The sequence below is a fragment of the Augochlora pura genome, chromosome 2, assembly GCF_028453695.1.
Source record: "Augochlora pura isolate Apur16 chromosome 2, APUR_v2.2.1, whole genome shotgun sequence".
NCBI lineage: Eukaryota > Metazoa > Arthropoda > Insecta > Hymenoptera > Halictidae > Augochlora > Augochlora pura.
The window spans coordinates 2,714,562-2,734,173 of NC_135773.1; the positions used below are offsets into that span (position 1 = coordinate 2,714,562).

The 19,612-nt window shown below is 41.3% G+C and overlaps 1 protein-coding gene across 7 annotated transcripts in view; it reads right to left on the minus strand.

Annotated features, from left to right (window-relative positions):
- Window positions 1–19,612, minus strand: part of Mob2 (MOB kinase activator 2) — a 75,959-nt gene that overhangs the window by 2,238 nt on the left and 54,109 nt on the right. For 4 of the 7 annotated variants that reach the window (XM_078188091.1, XM_078188101.1, XM_078188071.1 and 1 more), the window contains 3 exons: window positions 18,175–18,858; window positions 1,808–2,062; window positions 298–422 (listed from right to left, as the gene is read on the minus strand). In XM_078188091.1, the coding sequence (XP_078044217.1) occupies window positions 298–422; window positions 1,808–2,062; window positions 18,175–18,350 (556 nt within the window). In that variant the 5' untranslated portion in view covers window positions 18,351–18,858. The remainder of the gene's footprint in view (window positions 1–297; window positions 423–1,807; window positions 2,063–18,174; window positions 18,859–19,612) is intronic. The other 3 variants (XM_078188129.1, XM_078188122.1, XM_078188112.1) reach the window with 1 other exon arrangement.

Below are 19,612 nucleotides of genomic sequence, written 5' to 3' on the forward strand. Positions count from 1 at the left end.
CCCCCCCCCCCCCCCCCCCCCCCCACCCAACTGGAAACATAGTTTCTGTCTAACGAGGGCAAACACAATAAGCAAAGAGGCGAAATCCATAAAACCGGGAGGTAGGACAGAACGCCGGCCGTAAAATACCATTTTTCTCCGGACGATTCACATAAAAGCTTTAGCGATCTCGATTTGCGATCTGGGTTATGTGCTCCATAAAACGGCAAAAAATTGATCATCGAACGAACGATTGAATATTCGGCGACGGTGTTACGCGAAACAGTTCTTCGTCCGATGATGTTCTGGACTACTTACCATATTTCGTAGGAAATATAGTCTCGTCACTAACGGTGCGTTGTGTAAAAGTCATAACATAATCTATATACTGTGGCGCTGCCACTCTCGTTTTCTTCCCTTTCTCATCGAACCACAGATACGTTCTGAAACACGATAACAGAGCGAAAATTACTCGACCGGGTAACGTCGGGCAGAACGGACCAACAAAGGAAGAAACGGCCGAAAGAAATCGCCGGGGAAAAAAAACTTGGAACTGTTCGAAGAACGCTCCTTAAAACTCTTCCTTTGCCGCGTTCTTTCTTTTTTTTTCGTGTTCTTAGAGGAGTGTTCTTAGACGAAAAAAAAACTTTTCCGGAGAACTACATTCCTGGAGCTCCAGTTTCTTTTTGCCACGGACATTAACGCGCTGTGTCTTAATGAAATTTTATAAATTGCATTCCTCGGGATCGTACACCATTAACTTACCAAACATGTTTAAGACAATTATGATGAAAATTATGGACAGAAACAGTGAACGATACCACACAGTAAAATTCGACATCCGGTAAAAACTATTCACATTGTGATTTGAATATCTGATGTCTGACGAGAGCTACAGAAACGTCCTCGTTCAGAATTTACTACAAAATTACGTAATTGAATCATATCCTTCTTTGTGACTTTAAAATTCATTTAAAACAGTTGAGAGTACTACAATTGCTTTTGACGCTACAAAATTGTGGTTTTATTCAGAAATATGATGTAAATTCTATTTCATTATTACATTATATTATTATTTAATTATACTACATTTTGTCTATTAGTGCAAAAATAAATGTTAATTTAGGTCAACGTAGTACCGTAAAGGGTATTGCAGTGAATAAAAAAAATAAAATTACTTTCTTGCTCAGTGCGTCAATTAGGGACGAAATAGAAATGTTCTTTTTCCTTTAGTGATCCGAATGACACAGCAGTAAGAAGTTTCTGCTATCTATCCCAATGTAGCGAAATAGGGCTGCGTTTTAATACTAAACCAACTAAGTCGGTCAACATGACCGATTCCACACTTTTTCTTATAAAATTGTTTAGATTATAAAGTCTGTTACGTACAAAATTATTAAATGGATATCACGATTGAAGCATAAATTATAATAGAAATGGCAAAAAGTTGAAATAAATCCAGTCTTGCTATTCTTCTAAAGCAAAACGCGTAGCCACTGTTCGAGCTGGGTTAGGTTTAGTGTTAACCCTTTGCACTCGAAGCCATTTCAACTGCAAGTCTGAAATAATTTTTCTAGCTGCTAATATTTCCATTTCATATAAAAAAATTAATTCTATGCATATGAAATTGGGTCTCGTGACTCATATAACAGTTGCGCTTTCAACAATTTTTTAAATCTAAGCTTTTGCGACATCTATCAAAATAATTTTAAAACGTGTTACGACAATTTTAATGGCGCCGCGGAGTCGCCGCTCGAGTGCAAAGGGTTAAAGGGCGAAAGGTTCGAAAGCGGGGTTCGGAAAATTAATTTCATGGGGTACGACGTACCTTAAACCGGGACCGGTCATGTCAGGACAGCCTGTCATGGTGCAGAACTCGGATATCGTTCCGTAAACGAGGTTGATGTGATCGAACAGTGCGAGGGTGTGAGAGGCCAGCCACTCGTTGTAGTCGAGGCCAGGCGGCAGATCGACCAGCATCCTCAGGTCCAGTTCGGGCAGCTGCCTTTCGAGGGCCGCCTCCTCGAGGTACAATTTCGGATCCTCTGTGGTTCCCGCATCCTTCTCCTTTCGTCGGGCTTTTCTACGAACAGCGGTAAAATCGCTCGTTTAGTCCCTTGCCACCGTCGCCGGCTCACCTTCTCTTTTCTTTTTTCTTTTTTTTTTTATTCCGTTGGTTGCTGCTCTAGAAACGCTGGCTCTCAAGCGACAAAGCGAATCATTCGCAGAATGCGATCGTGGATATGCCGAGTACGAGAGACATGTTCGTGCTTGCCCTAACCGTTTCACCCCCGCCCACCTCTTCCCTTTACCGAAAAAATGCGTGTCGCTGTAGTGTCGGCGCGGGGCTAAGTATACTTTGATGTCTGTTGCACAAATTTTTCGATGCGCTCGTGTCAAATATTTTTCACGTCGGCATTTATGTTTTAGGTTAAGTGTTTAACGTCGACTATTTCTTAACAATAACAATTTACCATATTCGGTATAGGAACATGGTTACTGCTCTACCATAATGGAAGACTATTGAACCAGGAAGTTATATTTTGCTGTTTATTGTACAAATTTTGACTTGCTAATTTATTAAGAATTGAAATCAATGTTCGTACATATGGTAGAGATACATAAAATACATCGATGTTTTACTAAATGTTGAACCGTAATAATCAACCCTTTCCGTTATAGAAAAATGTGAAAGATTGCTTAATGAAAAAGATAACTTTTGGATTTTATTGTAGAAATTTTAACTTGTTGTTTTCTTAACAAATTGCATAAATATGTCGGTGCTTTAAAAAATGTTTAACAACAGTAAATGACAGTAACCTCTTCAATATAGAAAAATGGCAACCATTGTTACAACGAATGATAATGAATGGGCAAAAATATCTTTCGCCGTTATCTTGATTGTAATTGCTATTCTTTTTGTTTATTATCGGTTGAAATCAAGGTTCGCGTCGAGCAGCGTAAAATACGAGCCCAGTTTATCAGAGCCAGAAAACGCATAAACATCTTGTTAGCGGATAACCGATGGCTGTTGGATCGGTCCCGGTCTTTTGGGATTGCTGTTCGGCCGAGGGACACATCGCGTCTCGTTTATGTTTGTAATGGCGCGGGCACGTAGCGCGAAACTTCTTGATTGGACCAAGCAATCACGTATCCGGCTAATTACCGGCTCCGCGTCGCGCCCGAGCTCGACAAAGCTGAGGAAGTTCGAGGGCTGTCCCAGCCGAAATCAATGGAAAGAACAAACTTCGAGGATCGCTGCGCTGATTCCGAATCCGGTCTACCTGAATGACTTCGGCATCGCGAATCAGTCCTCTGATTTCAGTCACGTAGGAATCGCACACCCCGCTAAGACACGCGAAACTGTTCAATCCTGCTTTTATACCGCGTCTACGGAGCGCTAAAAATAATTGGCACGTTGAATCACTCCAATTAACCCCTTCCCGTAGTTTAGCGAGTCAGACTCGCGATGATGATTTTTGCCCAAACATGAATATCGCGAGTCAGACTCGCGAACAGTTACTTGGGCCAAACATAAACATCGCGAGTCAGGCTCGGGAACAGATACTTGGGCCAAACATAAACATCGCGAGTCTGTGTCGCGACACATACTTGGGTCAAATGTAAACATAACAAGCCGAGCTCGCGGACTGATTTTTTGACCGTTACGCTCGACACATCAGTCTGGTCCGTTTAGCGCGCGTTGATGCGGACCGCTCGGGCCCGAGTTTCGTCGAGCTAAATGGCACGGGAAGGGGATAACCTCTTGCACTGTAACGTGCCGAGCTTCGCGACGAAGATTTCATACATAATCTGGCAAATATGAATGTAATTCGTCTTCTCAAAACAAATTTACTGGAAACTTCCCTCAGAAAACTATTTTCGTAATCTCGATAGAAATAAAACAATAAATTTGACACAGATCATTCGTAATTAATAATATTAACAATTTATCGACCGTCGTAAAAATTTTCGTTTCAATTCTAATTTTATTTATCTTATTAATCGCGAAAGGTATTTAATATTTAAAATTGTATATAATAATATTGAAGCTTGTAGTACAATTTAACACAATTATCTCAATAATAGATAACAAATTAAGGGTTACTAGGGCAACCGATTTACAGGCTACTGACCGGGGGTATAAGCCGATTTATAGGCTATCGGTCGATAAAATGTTAAGTTTAGCCTAAATGATGCATAAATATGCAACAGATATGGCAATTTTTATACCGCTTTGTACGAAAGTATTCTCGTATCGAAAAATATTTGTATATCGTAGATTATTGAATTGCGTCGATTTCGCGAGTGCTTCCAATGCGATAGAAATCTATTAAAATAACGAGCAACGGTTTGCAAGGCATCGTAAGAACCGTTCGAACTTCTCGTGGAAAATAGGCTCCGTCCGCAGCGCAATCGAATCGACTTCCGCCTACACGGAGCGCATCGATTGCACCGCCGAGCCGCGCGACACATTATTCACGATGCAAACAGTCCGGCGAACGTATCGCCGGCCGATTCTCTATCTTTGATTACAGGATCGCGTAACACGTGACTCCGACCTGAAATTACATCCCATTGATTTCGGCGTAAACTGGCGTCTAATTATCGAGCAGAAACTCCCGGCCGTGATTCGTCCGCGGTGAATCGATCGATTCTATTCGCGGAGAACGGGACAAGCTCCGGGAACAGATAAAATAGTCTACGACCTCAACACCGACACGGTTGTCCCCTCGCGTGTATGCGCGCGGATTCATTCATTAAACAAATTCAAACGCATAAACGTGAACGTCGGTCGCACTCGCGCGCCGATGCTCATCCTCGATCGGAGGAACAATAAAATGTCTTTTCATTATTATTTCGCCGGACAAGACCGGGAATTTATTTGACGCCGATACGGTCCGCAATCTGGGTCGTTCGCGAGCCACTCGTGTTGCCGGTCGAAACCAATGCTGGGCGAATTTTATTTGGATCAACGAGTACAATACATAAAGCATTAAGTGGCGATTTTATTCATCCGTTCGGTCGAACAAATTTTTACTCCAATGGAAAAATTATTCTTTGCCGTGTAGCAATTTCATTTTGTCCGAACATTTTAATCGAACAGCTTTCGAACGAAAGTTTAGTGGCGAAAATTCGTTCCAATCGTCTCGCTCGATAATAGCGGTTGACTTCGGGACGAGTACAAAATGGCGGATTTTAGCATTACGCGAATATGATTATATCAATTTCTTTTAACTTTCGTCAAGTTATTGATACAACAGTATAACACGACGAGTCGAGGTTCGATCGTGGTCCTTTCATCGTTATTAGTCCGAGTAATCGAAAATCTAAATAATAGGAAGCGAGAAAGATTTAGTTCGGTTAACCGAGGTTCTACTGTTATTAGAAAGATATGAAAACAGATAAAGGTATAATAATAGTAATTTGACAATTTACAACGAAATTATATACCGCGCTCGGATATCAGCTATTTTAGATTTACATTTTGCACGTGCACGTGGCTCGATCAAAATCTTCGTTTTTATTTAAGGATTTCCTGAATCGCGAACGTATCCGACTTTCAAGAGCCCACCAGCCAGGCTCGTGTGTGCAAGTTTTACGAGTTCCAGATGCAATGGAACATGTTCGCGTGGAACGCGAACGTTTTCGAGGTCCGGCCTGAATTTTCCCCCGCGGTAAATTAGGTCTGCGAGAGAGAGGGGGGGAGAGAGAGGGGTGGCGGAAAGGGGGTTCCCGTTTTTCCGTGATACAGTTCGCAAAACGCCTCGCCCCGCCCCGCCCCGCCCCGCCCTTACCCGTTCCGCCGCGAATCTCGCCCGCTGGAAACTTGCTAATTACGAGACACCCGAGCGGACAGGCCAAGAGACGATGCACTTGTCTCCGCCCGGCCGCCTAGAGCATGCCGAAACATTTTCCAGCGAGTTTGCACGGGGCCACCCGCGATCACGGCGACCCTTTATGCGGCTGCCGTCCCTCTTCAGCTTGGTCCACTTAGCGGAGCCCCTAAATGTTTCTTTCTACAGCATCTCGCAAATTTTCGTCTGCAAACTCGCGATCGCTTTCGCGACACTGTTTAAAACTTTTAAATATTTCGCATGAACTCCGTTCATCGGTATTTCATTTTTATTGCTAATTTATTTGTCGTGTGAGTCGATTTTTGGTACAGTTTCCGAGACACATTTTTGAGATTTATTTTAAAGAATCAATTTGAACACACATTTTGAAGACCCATTTTTAAGGCGTATTTTTAAGGCGTATTTTGGGGATACATTTTTAAGACGAATTTCGATGGCGCATTTCTAAAACCAATTTTTAAGACCAAGTCTGAAGACATATTTTGCAGACCAATTTTGAAGACCCATTTTTAAGGCGTATTTTTAAGGCGTATTTTTAAGGCGTATTTTGGAGATACATTTTTAAGACGAATTTCGATGGCGCATTTCTAAAACCAATTTTTAAAAGACCAAGTCTGAAGACATATTTTGCAGACCAATTTTGAAAATCAGTCTTTGCGACTAAAATTGACGACTTTAAAGACCTATATTGACTTTCAATTGTTCTGTACATAATTATTATTTTTTGCATAAAGAACCGCAGACGAATATTTATTCTACATTCAACGTAACGAATATTCTAGTTTACGTAAGGAATCATTTCCTTTTCCAATTTTGATAAAAGAATTCCCGGCAAGAGAGGAATTTATGAAAAAAAGAAAAAATAAGGTTTCGCATGAAGATCCGGTGTAGTCTAATGATTAGCAACGCAAGCTCCGTAGTTCCGCTCGAAAAGCCAATTGCAAAATAAAACAGCCGGTGATCTGATCATCGACGTAGAAGGAAACGCTGTGCGACCGGTACAATTTGTCAAATTACCCCCGGCAATCAAATTGCAGAAGACTATAACGAGGCGAGCGTGTGTTTCTCTCCGGGCACACGTGGCTCCGGAAAACGCGTCGCAAACGTCCCAATTCGGAACCGCGCGGAGTCGTAATCGCTAGACACCGAGGGGTCGTTTAGCTAGATATTTAACCCGTAGAATGGTCGATCAATTTTGCGAAACGCGGTCGGCTGATTACGGTTCGCAGAGAGACAGATGAAGAAGAGAGTGGACGCGAAAATGCGGTAACACGGCCGCGCGGGAACATATTGCCCGGCGGCGGTATTAGCGATACCAGGCTAATGAGCTTGAACGTGTTCCAAAATTCGCGGGGTAGCGCCGAGGGAGGCTGGGGGGGGGGGGGGGGGGGGGAGGGCACGGGAAAATCTCGGCGAGGCCGAGCAAAGTAAACTGCATTTAGGCCAGGTCGTAATGCCTTCGTCCCCCGAAACGAGATTACTTTTTTTTTCTTTTCTTTTCGAAGGCAACGTAATTTGTTTCTCATCGACGAGCGGTTTTAGGTTCCAGCTATTGCGGACCGCCGCCGGCTATCGGAAAACGTCTACGCTCGTTTATTCATCCGTCTGTTTCCGGTCTGCTGCGAACGCAAGTTCGTTAACCCTTCCACGCCTCGCAGAAATAGTTCGCACTTCGGCATTGGTGACTGTCGATCGATTTGTTGCTTAGGCGTTCCAGTTACCGTTCCGCAGTCGCTGTAATGCCCTTGCGGTGACGATATATCTTTTCCCGGTTATATCGCGGCATTTCGGAAGGATTTGTCCAGGGATTAACAAAGTAGAGAATTTGAACTTTAAGACGGGACCAAGTAGGTTGACTCGCGATTTTATTTCGCTGAGTTGTACCGACGCGAAAGCGAAGTGTCCCGCGATTTTATCGACTCTTTAACGGAAGCGAAGAACGCAAAGATTGAAAAACACATTTGCCAATTTGTGCAACTCTGTTCAGTAGTTTGGATACTAACTCCGAAACCAACACGATTGTCTAAGGATACTGCCGTATTATTTTTGATACGTTGCCATTAATAAATGAAGGAATACATTAAAAGCAACACACTATCGTTTGAAGTTAACGTAAAGACATTTTGTTTTGCATAAAAATCCGCAATCTAATAACCGCGTAAAATGCATAAGTGAGAACAGAAAATTGTATCCTCCTTAATTATCATACAATTTCACAGCGATACACTGATTTTTATTTTAGCTTAACATTTTACATAAAAATCACAATTTTCAGAAAATTTCTAAGGGTTAAAATAGGCAATTTCTTATCCTGTTAGAAAATCGTAGGATCAATTTTGAGGTCGGATCATAAAGACTCCGTCGTCACCGTGCACTGTTCATCGAAATGTCAAGAAATTTTGTTCGCGTAAAAATTCGCCATCGATCGAACAATTGTTCGTCGATCGGCCGCGCGAGAAGCGAAGTACGTATCGCGGAAAGAGAACGTTGCTTTCGCGGAAAGAGCCACGGTCTGGCGATAAGTCGGATGCAACCTAGAATCGAGCAAGGTTCGCCGGGACGCTTTGCATAACGACGACGACGACGTCGGCGACGGTCGGATAGTTCAGCGGGACTTCTTGCGGAGGAGACCGGTAAATTAGGATAACGACGTACACGCTGATAACGGAACACGGGGAAATTCTGATCTCCGCCGGAAGACTGGAATAAATTGACGGTGAAAAATTTGACGAGAATATAATATATGTATACATGTATACATATGATATAATTATACAGTATATTATAACCGTTAGCCGCAGTTTTAATCACGGTATACGAATATCTGTTTATTAACGTCGCGGTCGCGTGATTTTTTCCCGCTTCGCGCCAGGAGAGGAAAGAAAGGAGGCGACAACGACTGCGGACATGATTTAATTAAAATTCGCAGACCCTCGCGTTCCGACGCTATTATCTCGTCGGTGCACCGAGAACCCGCGATTATAATATGCAGGATTATTTTCCATTTTTATTCGATCGAATTGATTTTTAAACATTGATCTTGTCTGCGAAAGTGTAACAAAATAATCGTGTCTTCGTACCGTGAACAACTTTGTAAACTGTAAGAAATGGTAGCATTAATTTCACAGAAAACGATAGTCTATTAATAGCACAGTATTTCAAAGAATATTAACCACTTGCCGTACTATTTTCTTTACAATTATTACGATTAGAATTTTGTCCACCGCACTAATTTCTTCGAAGAAAAAGGAATTTTATATTTATTATTTTCTTACGTCTACTTTAATATTTCAATATCGCTAACAAGAGAATAATATTTAATTCCTGCTTAAAAGAAAGGATAAACATTTTTACCTAACATCTTATTGTTATAAATCTCCATCGCGAGTCTAACTCGTTAAAGTACGTCAAGAGGTTAATACGTTAACCGTTCGAACGATCGTTTGAATCGTTTCGAACAGTGAAGACAAGATCTAATATACTGTTTATATTATTCGTATTTTTTCTATCAACGAGAGAGAAGAATTTTTCGTCACGTAAAAAGATGCGAGGGGTTTATCGAGGACGTCGCCGTAGGAGAATCTAATCCAGCGAACGGTGGTAAAAGAACGTTTCGCGAGTCGTTTTACAGGTTGGTTGTGGAATCAGTCAACGTCGGAAGAATGGTTCGTGTCCCGCATAGTAATCGCGTCTCGCGAACAACCCCGAGAACTCGACTAATCGCGTCGTGTACAGAACATTTCGTCTTTAATCGAGTGGCACGCCGCGCCGGCTTGCTAATCAGATTAACGAATTATCGGATTTGCACGATCGAACGAACAGGACCCGAACCCTGCTCGACTCGCTTTTAATCTATCGCCGTGCCGCAACCGTCGGACGTTCCTCTGTTTCCATTCCTTGTCTTCCGTGTTCCCACGTCTTTCACCGGCGAAAGTTAATTGATTAAAGTTCCTTTATTCCCGCCATAATTCGATCGGCCGCCCGACAATACGGAGTTTCTCTGGTAAACGGTTCCCAGAATGAGAACGGGGCCGAGTACGTACACTGATTTCCCGTCTACTGATTAGTCGAATTTACAAGAACTTCCATTTTGTCGAGTTGAATGTCTTCGCATCTATAAATAGATGAATAATTAGAAGTGAATAAGTAGAAATGAATAATTAGATATTATTTGAAAAGATATCTCCGACTTTTTTTTAATCGAAAAGTCTTAACTTTTGTACTTCAGTGCGCATAAGAAGGGTAAAAGAACAATCAATTGCAACAAAAATGGGACAAATAGAAATTGCTTTCTTCCTTAAGCGATGCATGTTTCTATATTCTTGTAATGTTCTCGTCATTTTAACTTTCGCCCAGTCGTGTTTCAATTACAAATGTATTAATAATTCTATTTATTATTAGCGGTTTCTCGATTTTGTTGCGTTAAAACGACACGTCGAAATGACTGTAAGTAATTAAAAAAATTTTTACTGTTAACAATATCCGATTTTTAAATAGAAAAGACCTGAATTGCAGCTTGTATCGTAACATCGCGGTTTGATCAATTAGCGGTTCTTTAATTTCACCGTATCAGAGTATCCGCAAACTGATAATTAAAAATGTTAGTCACGCTCCTTACAAAGTCTCTTTGATACCTCCACTGAAAGGAACATTAACTAATATAAGTACAACGATCCAAGAACACGAAGTCTCGAAGGACGAAAAATGTTCATGAAGTCGCCACGTTAATTAATCAATTTTGTTCCGACTACAACTTGCGACATCTTTCCTGCCGGTAAATATACCTGTAACGGGAACTATAATTAAGTAATTAATTAATGGTCGCGTAGATGTTAATATCGTACGAATTAAATCGTGTCGAAGTTGTATCTTTCAATTAAAAGGAACAACTGATCTGTAAATTGATTGTAACGTAAAACGGCCGACACTAAATTCATTTATGTACATCTGTCACAATAATACGGGACGCGACAAACAAAACGATCAATTCGCTAATTAACCTTGGTCGAAGTATCGCGATTCGATGTTCCTCCGTTATTTTAATGGAATGACAAGCGAGACGACAAGTTGCGTTATAAATTGACTGCGGAACGTCACGTGACCGATACGCTTCTCATCCGTCAAACGTAAAGATACCATCGTTCTAAATATTTGCGGAGAATCTCGATAAATTGGTAAATAATTATCAAAGCGTAAACAATAAGTCTTGATCAATTACTTTATCTTCTTGTGTATCTTCTTTTCTTTTATTGTATTAATCCCCTTCCACTTTCCTTTCTATCTATTAATCTGCTACTTGTGCGACTTAATGTCTTATTATTGTAACATAGGGACTTGATCCTATTGTTTAAATAAATACATAACAAAATTTGTTTCCGATAGCAATCTTCAATTAAGGAAACAAATTATTTCAATAATTATACAAATTACTAAACGAATTAAAGCAAAAACTGACATAAGAATTAATAAATTCTTTCGATAAATTGTAAAGATGCTGAAAGTTTCTTTTCTCAGATGTTTTATTCGTTATACAACATAGTACGGTGTCTCCTTGTCTTCTAAACAGTGTAATCTGGTATTTATAAACGAAAACGTACAAAGAAAAGTATTGCTTAATAAAGATATCGTTTCTAAAAGAAGAAGAACAGAGTGATCGTGAAAACCGTCGCGCGAGCCGTTTGTGCACGCGAACCTTGTCGCGCCGTTCCGAGCAGGTCTTCTCAGAATCCGTCGTTCGTGCTGGAACACCGAGTGCCGGCTAATCAGCTTTCTGCCAGTCAGAGAACGCTCTACGTACGTATGTATATCGCATGCAATATATAAACGGGAGCCACAAACGTTCAGCCACATCTACGTTCCCGAATGCTCCGGGGAGACCCTTTTGCTAGATAAGCTCATGCGACGCACGGGAAAGGAAGCCACCTTATGGCGAAAACTGGCCTGATCGGTCGATCGTTCCTGCAACCGACCCTCGAGAGAGACACGGCGGAGAGGATGTCCCCCTATGTTTCAGATTTTTCCGACTCTGTTGCGTCCAGCCGTTCGCATCTTGTCGCAATGTTTCGAGCTAATCGATGACTGGATATCATGTATCCTTGAAGCGAAAATGACTGGATCAAAAACGAAATTGTCGAGACATCAGAAAAATTTGAAAATATTTGTATGTTATATATTTATTTTTATAAAAAAAAACACACATTTTTCTTTACTATTATGAAGAGTTATTGAAATTGTTTATTAATCATTAAAAAGGAAAATCTCGAAAACATAAATATCTTAAAAAGAAAATCTTAATGTTGTGTGTTTGTTTCAAATAAAAGAAAAATTTAGCAATTTGTGATATTATAATTAACCTTAAGTTGACTTGGAGTCTCAGTGTCGAAAGTAAATGATAAAAACAAATTTTTAAACATTCGTTCGCGTACAAAATTTATTAAAAAAAAACATTGCTGCAAATGCTTACGATTCCTGGGTCGTTTCGAGTATCTATTTATTTTGCGCAAGCGAACAGCATTTCCATGATCAATTTCCATGACAAATTTAAATACCGAACAAAAAAGGTTAACGTGCAGTTTGCTGATCAATCTGTGCCATTTTCGTACCATTTGTCCCGATCTCGCGAGGATTAAATCGCGATCGTTCGGACCGCTGCGTTCTCGATCGACCGTATCACCAGCTTCGACCGGGAATCGCCAACTAAACAGCAAGTCACAATCATTCGCCGCTAGGACACTATACTCTCTCCCTAATCGCTAATCTACACTGTTCTAATTAACCTGTTGACCTCGGGTAGGACGAGTTAACTCGTCGGCTCTACGTCCGTCCGCGGTCCTCCGAGCATTCTCCTCTGTATGCACCTAAAGATCTCCTTGCACCTGACTGTACCATAATGATCTGGGATGATACGAATTACATCATGCTTATATTTAATCGACGGACAGTTCCTCCTGCTAGTTCGAATCCATCAATTGCACGCGGGACGGCGGCTCTTCAGATATTTCTGGCTTTGAATAATCCTCGAGAAATTACGCGCCGAATCGTTTTCGTGGAATATGCTCGTTTTTACGAGGCCCATTTCACTTTCGATTTGCCGAAACGCGGGCGCAGAAAATAAAATTTTATTAATTCCGCCCGATCTAGGTTCTGCTCGATTCGCCAATAAAAACACGATTTCGCTGAAACTTCAACAATTCCATTGCTATTAGGTTTGTGCATATGAAATGTCGGATTTTTAAGCGAGTATATAAAACTGTATATCTTTTTTCAAAAGCTATTAATTTAATCAAAATGTGCCCCATTTGTTTCAATACACTTTTCCCAACGCGAGTTTTATTCATAAATGTCTGTCTTCAAGAAATTCTGATTTTTCGGATCAATAAACTGTAGTATGGAATTTCTCAGACTGCCTCCATTTACATACTGTTTAGGACACAAAAACTACGCATACGTCGTACAAAACAATTGCGAAATTAAATGAAGTAAAATATAAAATTTTATAAAATATAGATCTTTCGCCAAGCGACTTTCGCTATTTTAAACATTTAGGACAGTTTTTACGGGCTAAATAGTATATAGTATTCATACAGGATAAATAGTATATAGTATTCATATGCACCAACCTAATAAAATGCACTTTATCGCATAAGATAGAAATACTATAAGCCAGAAGATTTATTTCAGATCTCCAGTGGAAGTGGCATCGGACGGCGGCGTTCGACGAGCGAGCGTCGCTGTGGACGACGGGTATTGGAGCGCGCAGTATTTTGGGCGGATATATCCGCCAGCCGTCCGCTACGGTAAACACGCTTCGGCGGATATATCCGCCAGCCGTCCGCTACGGGTCTCTAACGTCCGAGAGGTAGAGGGGAAGTTACGAAAATGCGGTAAAATGCGAGCGCAGAGCTGCTCAACACGCTTTGCGCGGTTTGTAATGGAACAGCCACGCGCCGAGGGCGAACCTACTGGCAACGTAGGAGAGCTGACGTCAGAAAAGAAAAACTCAAGTGTTTACGTTTTTTATGCTAGGGTTCGTTCTATTTCTCTTAATCCCGATATTATTTATGACAGGTCGCTGTCACATTCTTCAGCCAAACAACGTCAGTGGGGGGGTCGGGAGTGTTCCCTATCAAGCAAGAAGATAGAGTAATACCCAGACCCGACAGGGGAAGCGTCAAACAATCGAAAACTCCGTTCCTCTATGCGTGATCAGTGAGCGATGCCATGCAAAAACAGAATCGATGACTTTTAGCCGTAATACACCAAAGTAGACAGACAGAAAGACACTTTACAGTGTCGGCTGGAAAAGACAATGCAACCGCAATTATTGGGGAACTTTAATTTTACACTAATCTCTATGCATTGTTCAGGTCGATTCGATACGTAAATTTTCCTTTTAATCGCAATTTTCTTGCGAAGATGTTCATTTACCGACAAAATTCGGGTATAATAAATGTTAACATAGAATACAAATTTGTGTTGCGTCAACGAATGTATTAATATTATTTTTCTATTTTTTAATTTTTAATTTCTATTTGATTTTATTTCTTTTATTTCGAATCACCTTCTTCATCTAAATAAAACAATACTGTAATATAAAAATACGTTCAACACTACAACGGCGTACTTTTTATTTAATGAAACATATATTTCACTCAAATGTTAACGAAATGTACGGTACCTTAACTTTTATCGGTAAATGTATTCGCAACTATTGCAGTAGAAATATATTTACAGTTGTTGCGCATAAATATATTTCTGCAACGTCAGCTCGACGTAATCTTCTGAAATACGAAAAGCATAATTTCCTGAACAGCGCACAACGGTTACATCTAAAGGTTTCCTTAGATTAATTCAGAACGTACGACGAGCACCCTCCGATTGCGTTATCAGTTTCCAACCAACTGCGGCAGAGTAGATACGTAATATCAACGTATGCAAGGTGTCTTCCATAGGAAGGGATCCCGGACGATTCGCAGAATCGCGACTGTCGCAAAATTTCCGATCTTCGAGATCCGACGCGATAAGAGGAGAAACGAGAGTCGCAACCTCGACGTTTCCGCAAAAACGATTCGATTGCTCCAGGGATGTCCAACAACCTGGACCCATCGTCGGCTAGAGTCTAAGAGCAATTTTACGGTTCTCATACTTTCTTCTCTTCTTTCGTTCCCCGTTCTTTGTACACTTCCTTTTCACCTGCTCTCGCGTTCTTCACACGCTCTTACGCTCTTCCACACTCACACCAGCATCCATTGATTGTACTCGCCCCTGCATTCTTTCGGAGAGACTCGGACCAAAACCGCCCTTGGCACCAGGGTTGAACGTTATTCGGATCGTTTCGAAAAAATATTCGTCGATGATAATGATCCGAATCAATTACTGTCCGTTGCTCAAAAGAAGGCGCTGAGAAAAATGTACGAACGATTGTCGCTAACCGATCCATGTTAACGTGCTCGCAAAACGCGTTTCCTCTATTCGCAGGTATGTCTAGGAAACGAACGACTCAAGCCTAACCAATTGTAAATAAGGTGCAACAGTTACAAGACGCAAGAGCATTATAACTTATTCCTATGTGATTATTCATAACTAATTAACATCTTAATTAAATGTTCATTGCATTATGTAGCAAATAAATGTATTAAACAGATATTTTTTTATATTTATCTTGTATCATATGATTATTTTAAACGAATATCATACATGTCTTAAATATGTGTTCAATGTTTATGAAATACAGAAGAAAAGTTGTCATATTTTCGTCGCGCAGTGTTACTGCCATGTTCGCAGGCTTGCAATGTATTATTCGAGTACGGGAATTTTACTGGCAGCCTACGCCTACGCGAACGTACAACGTTAAGAAACTGAAATTAATATCGGGAACCGAGAAAATGGAACACTGCGCATAAACTAAATGACGCAAGCGGGAAGGGATAAGAGGAGACGATCGTCCGCTCCTCGCCCCCTAACCTGTTCCATTTTGTTTTCATTCCAGACTTTTGATCATTGGCTACGTTACGCGCTGAACAAGAGACGTGATTAGATGGAGTGGGCGACCGATCCCCATTGCTCCTTGTGTCAATTAGTTTAGTTTAGAAATGATACCTTCTTTTAAGCAACGTGACAGTGCTTCTCATCATAAATCATTCTATTTAGTCCAATCATACTTTATTCGAATGATTCTTTGTTAAAATTAAAAATTTCTCGAATTATTTGTGTTGAGACCTTGTCGAATTATTCGAATTAAGAATTCTTCGAATTATACGGAATAAGAATTCAAACTAAGAATAAACGATTATTCGAATAATTCGAAAAATATTAAATATAAATAATTCGATAAATTCGAAAAAGTAACATGGAAGAAGTGAATCGACAAACTATGGCAAAACATTTTACATTCCATCATTGTCATTCGGATCAATTATTCTCCGTATAAATTCCTGCACCAACAAATCCTTACTCGACTGAATTTTTATTTCAATAAAATGCTATTCGTCCAGTTATAATCAGACCGTGGATCTCAATGCGTTTACGGCATTCGTAGATTCTTTTAAATTCAGGAGAATTGATAAATCATGTAGGTCTAGTAACATTTTTTATTTTCATTTTACAACGAATAATATTTTCGTCGATGTCGGGAGGAGCCTTTCTTTAATTATAATTTTTGTACGTAACGCACGAAGATACAAATTTGCATAATGGTCCGCAGTCTAGTTATATCAAGATAGGATATCGAATAATCGTTGCCATTCTATTGCAGATGCTCTTTGTTTCAAATTAGACAGTTTTTATACCAAGTACAGCGTGTTTTCGTAAGGACCGGGTTTGCTCTGGGCCGCGCGATCTCTAGGGGCGGCTCTGACTCAGACGCTCGACTTTGCCCAAAGGACAGAGGGAGAGAACAAAGATCAACCAAGTAGATGTAGGACCGATCAACGTCGGACTTCCCTGGTGCAACTATTCCGCCGGAGGACACCCTGCCTACCCAACACAACATCGCAGCACATCAGCCACCCACGCAAGCAGATCTCTACCCCAAACTGTCCGACCTTTCTACGATACGGAAGCATAAGTGCCAGTCCATATTGTCACGCTTCAAATTCTTTTCGCAAATGCGTTAATTAACACACCACGTGTTCGATGTCTCGGTTAGGGATACTCTTCACCGTCTTTGCATGTACCGAAAACTTCTCCCTGATAGATGAAAGATGCACAATCATACTAGATCGCAAACTCTCAGGACTTTGAAACCTGACACGACCACGTCGCGGTCTTCACTGGATTAGTCAGCATCTTAGGATAGTTGATTAACCCTTCAAGGATGACTATGTACTCGCATAATTTACGGCTACTTTGCATCATTGGTAGCTTTTAGCACTCAGCTTCAACCCTTCACGCTCGACTGGTGATCCCAACTCAACATTTAAAACTGTTACGTAACGTTTCAACAGAATTTTAACATAAGCAAATTTCTTTTATAAAATGCGTTTAAGGCATACGGAATAGAAATATTGAATCAGAAAACTTATTTCGAATTCAGAGTAAAGATAGCTTCGAGTTCAAAGAGTTGATAAATACAAAACGATTACAAAATCTAAAATAATTAATGTTATAAAATCTAAAATGATTTTATTAGGATTCATCCTGTATTGTAATGTAATCATCTGTTTAATCCTTTGTAATACGATTGCTTTGCTAGCTACGTTAATTAGCAGTTTTAATCGTTTCCATAAACAGTTTCTTGTACGTCTTCGCTTACTTTCGCTCCTAAATGCTAACACTAAATGATTCACTTCATTTTTATTATTTAACGATTATTAAAATGACAACGATATTTCTATGGGAAATGATGTCTAAATAAATCCAATCAAGTAATTTTTCTAAGAAAAATCGATCCAGTTACTTTTAACGCTGGTAGGTTCAGCGTTAACAATCGAAGAATGAAATCTTATTTAGATCTAGAGAAGTCTCATTAACATTCATATGTAGTAGATTTCAAGTAATAATTTGTTAACACTTTACCCAAGTAATGTTCGGATATCTGAGTATAATCAGACCCGGCCTGAAATGTCGTGTACCCGATTTTCCCTAGCAATTGTTCCAATCGGTAAGAGGGTGATCAATTTCGAAAGCCATCGGCGAGAATCGGTACAAAGATGTCATCCCTAAAGAGTTAATGACGGAGGTCGGACAGTCAGGGGTGATATCCCACTGCCAGATACGTGAAAGATATCTAGACATTAGGAGAAGTTAGAGAGAAAGAGTGAGATTGAGAAAAAGAGACAGAGAGAGATTGAGAGTTAGATAGATAGATAGATAGATAGAGACGGTGTGTGGGACTCACGCGACAAGCTCGCCGAAGAACCTGATCTTCCTGTGGCAGGTGTCGAGGAGGGAAAGACGCGAGGAGGCGGCAGAACCGGCGCCGTGGTGGACCGGCGTCGGCGGCGCCGACAGGGTCGAGGACGTCGAGGCGGAAGAGGAGTCCTGGAGAACGACGCGGGCCGGCGACCGGAGCATCGTCGTCGTGGTGATCGTCGTCGTCGAGGACGATCTCTTCGGCGCCCCGTCCTCCTGCCCGAGGACCTTCTCACGTACGCTGGGTATGCACCAAATCTTGTTCGGTTCTCATCGAACACCGGCTGGGACACACCGAGTCTGCCGGCTGGTGTTCACCCTGGTGTTCGCACCACCCCTGTGGTTTGCTCTCGATCGGCCGACGGACCGACCTGGATCTCTATCTTACGATATATCGGACTATCCTCTTCTGGATCGTCCGCTGGGTCGACTGGGTCCACGCGAGGTCGCTGTTCTCTTGTCCTTCCCTCAGACCGTTCTTCCGTTCTCGTTCTCGTCCTCGCCGGCTGGCTCCTCGGACCTCGTCTGACGGATTCTGGAATCTTCGAGCTCGCGATCCGTCGCCATCTTCCCCGTTTCTCTTCGACAGGACTCTTCGAGCGAGGTCTGTGTATCCTTGGTAGATGGTGGGAGTTAGCGTTTGTCGGTTCCGGTGAGGTCTTCGAGGATTCTGGGGAGCAATCGTTCACCTTCGTCTAGAGACATGATTCCGCCGGGAGGATTCGCGCGCGAATCGCGTCCTCTTTCGATCTGGTTCTGGTTCGTTCGTTTGCTCGAGTTACGGAAGATCGATTAATGGGGGAGGGGGCCAACACGCTATGCCGATTGCGACGCGATCGAGGGGGAGATCGCGACGCGAAGATCGAGCGATTCGAGCCGGGAAATCCGGCGAATCGTCTACAAGAGGATGATCTTTCGTCATAGAGCAATGAATATTCGGGATTCGGTGGGGTCCAAAGAGTTACGGGACTTTTGATTAGGTTCGAGACACGGGACCCTGTTTTAAAAAATGTTCTCACGGGGCGAGGTTCGATGTGAACGGACGGTGAAGAGGGGGGTCTACCATTGAATAGGGAGAGCAGGTTCTCTTTGTTGTCGGGCCCGAATGCTGTTCAATTAGTAGTGCAACGATAGTCAATAATTAGCAAGGCTAAATTGATAGTCTGAACGTTATAATAGTTATCTTTAATCCTAACGTAATGTTCATTGTTTTATAAACATTCCGATACGACTTATTTCCATAGAATTGCTATCCGATCGGATTCCAAGATATCTAATTCTATGAGAACATTTTCTAAAACTATTCCCAAGGGTAACATTTACTTTCCTTAAACAATTCTACACGTACAGAGATTCTCTTGCGACAAACATAACTGTTTAGATGGGTTCCTGGCTAGGATAGATTGTTCATAAATTTTTCATAG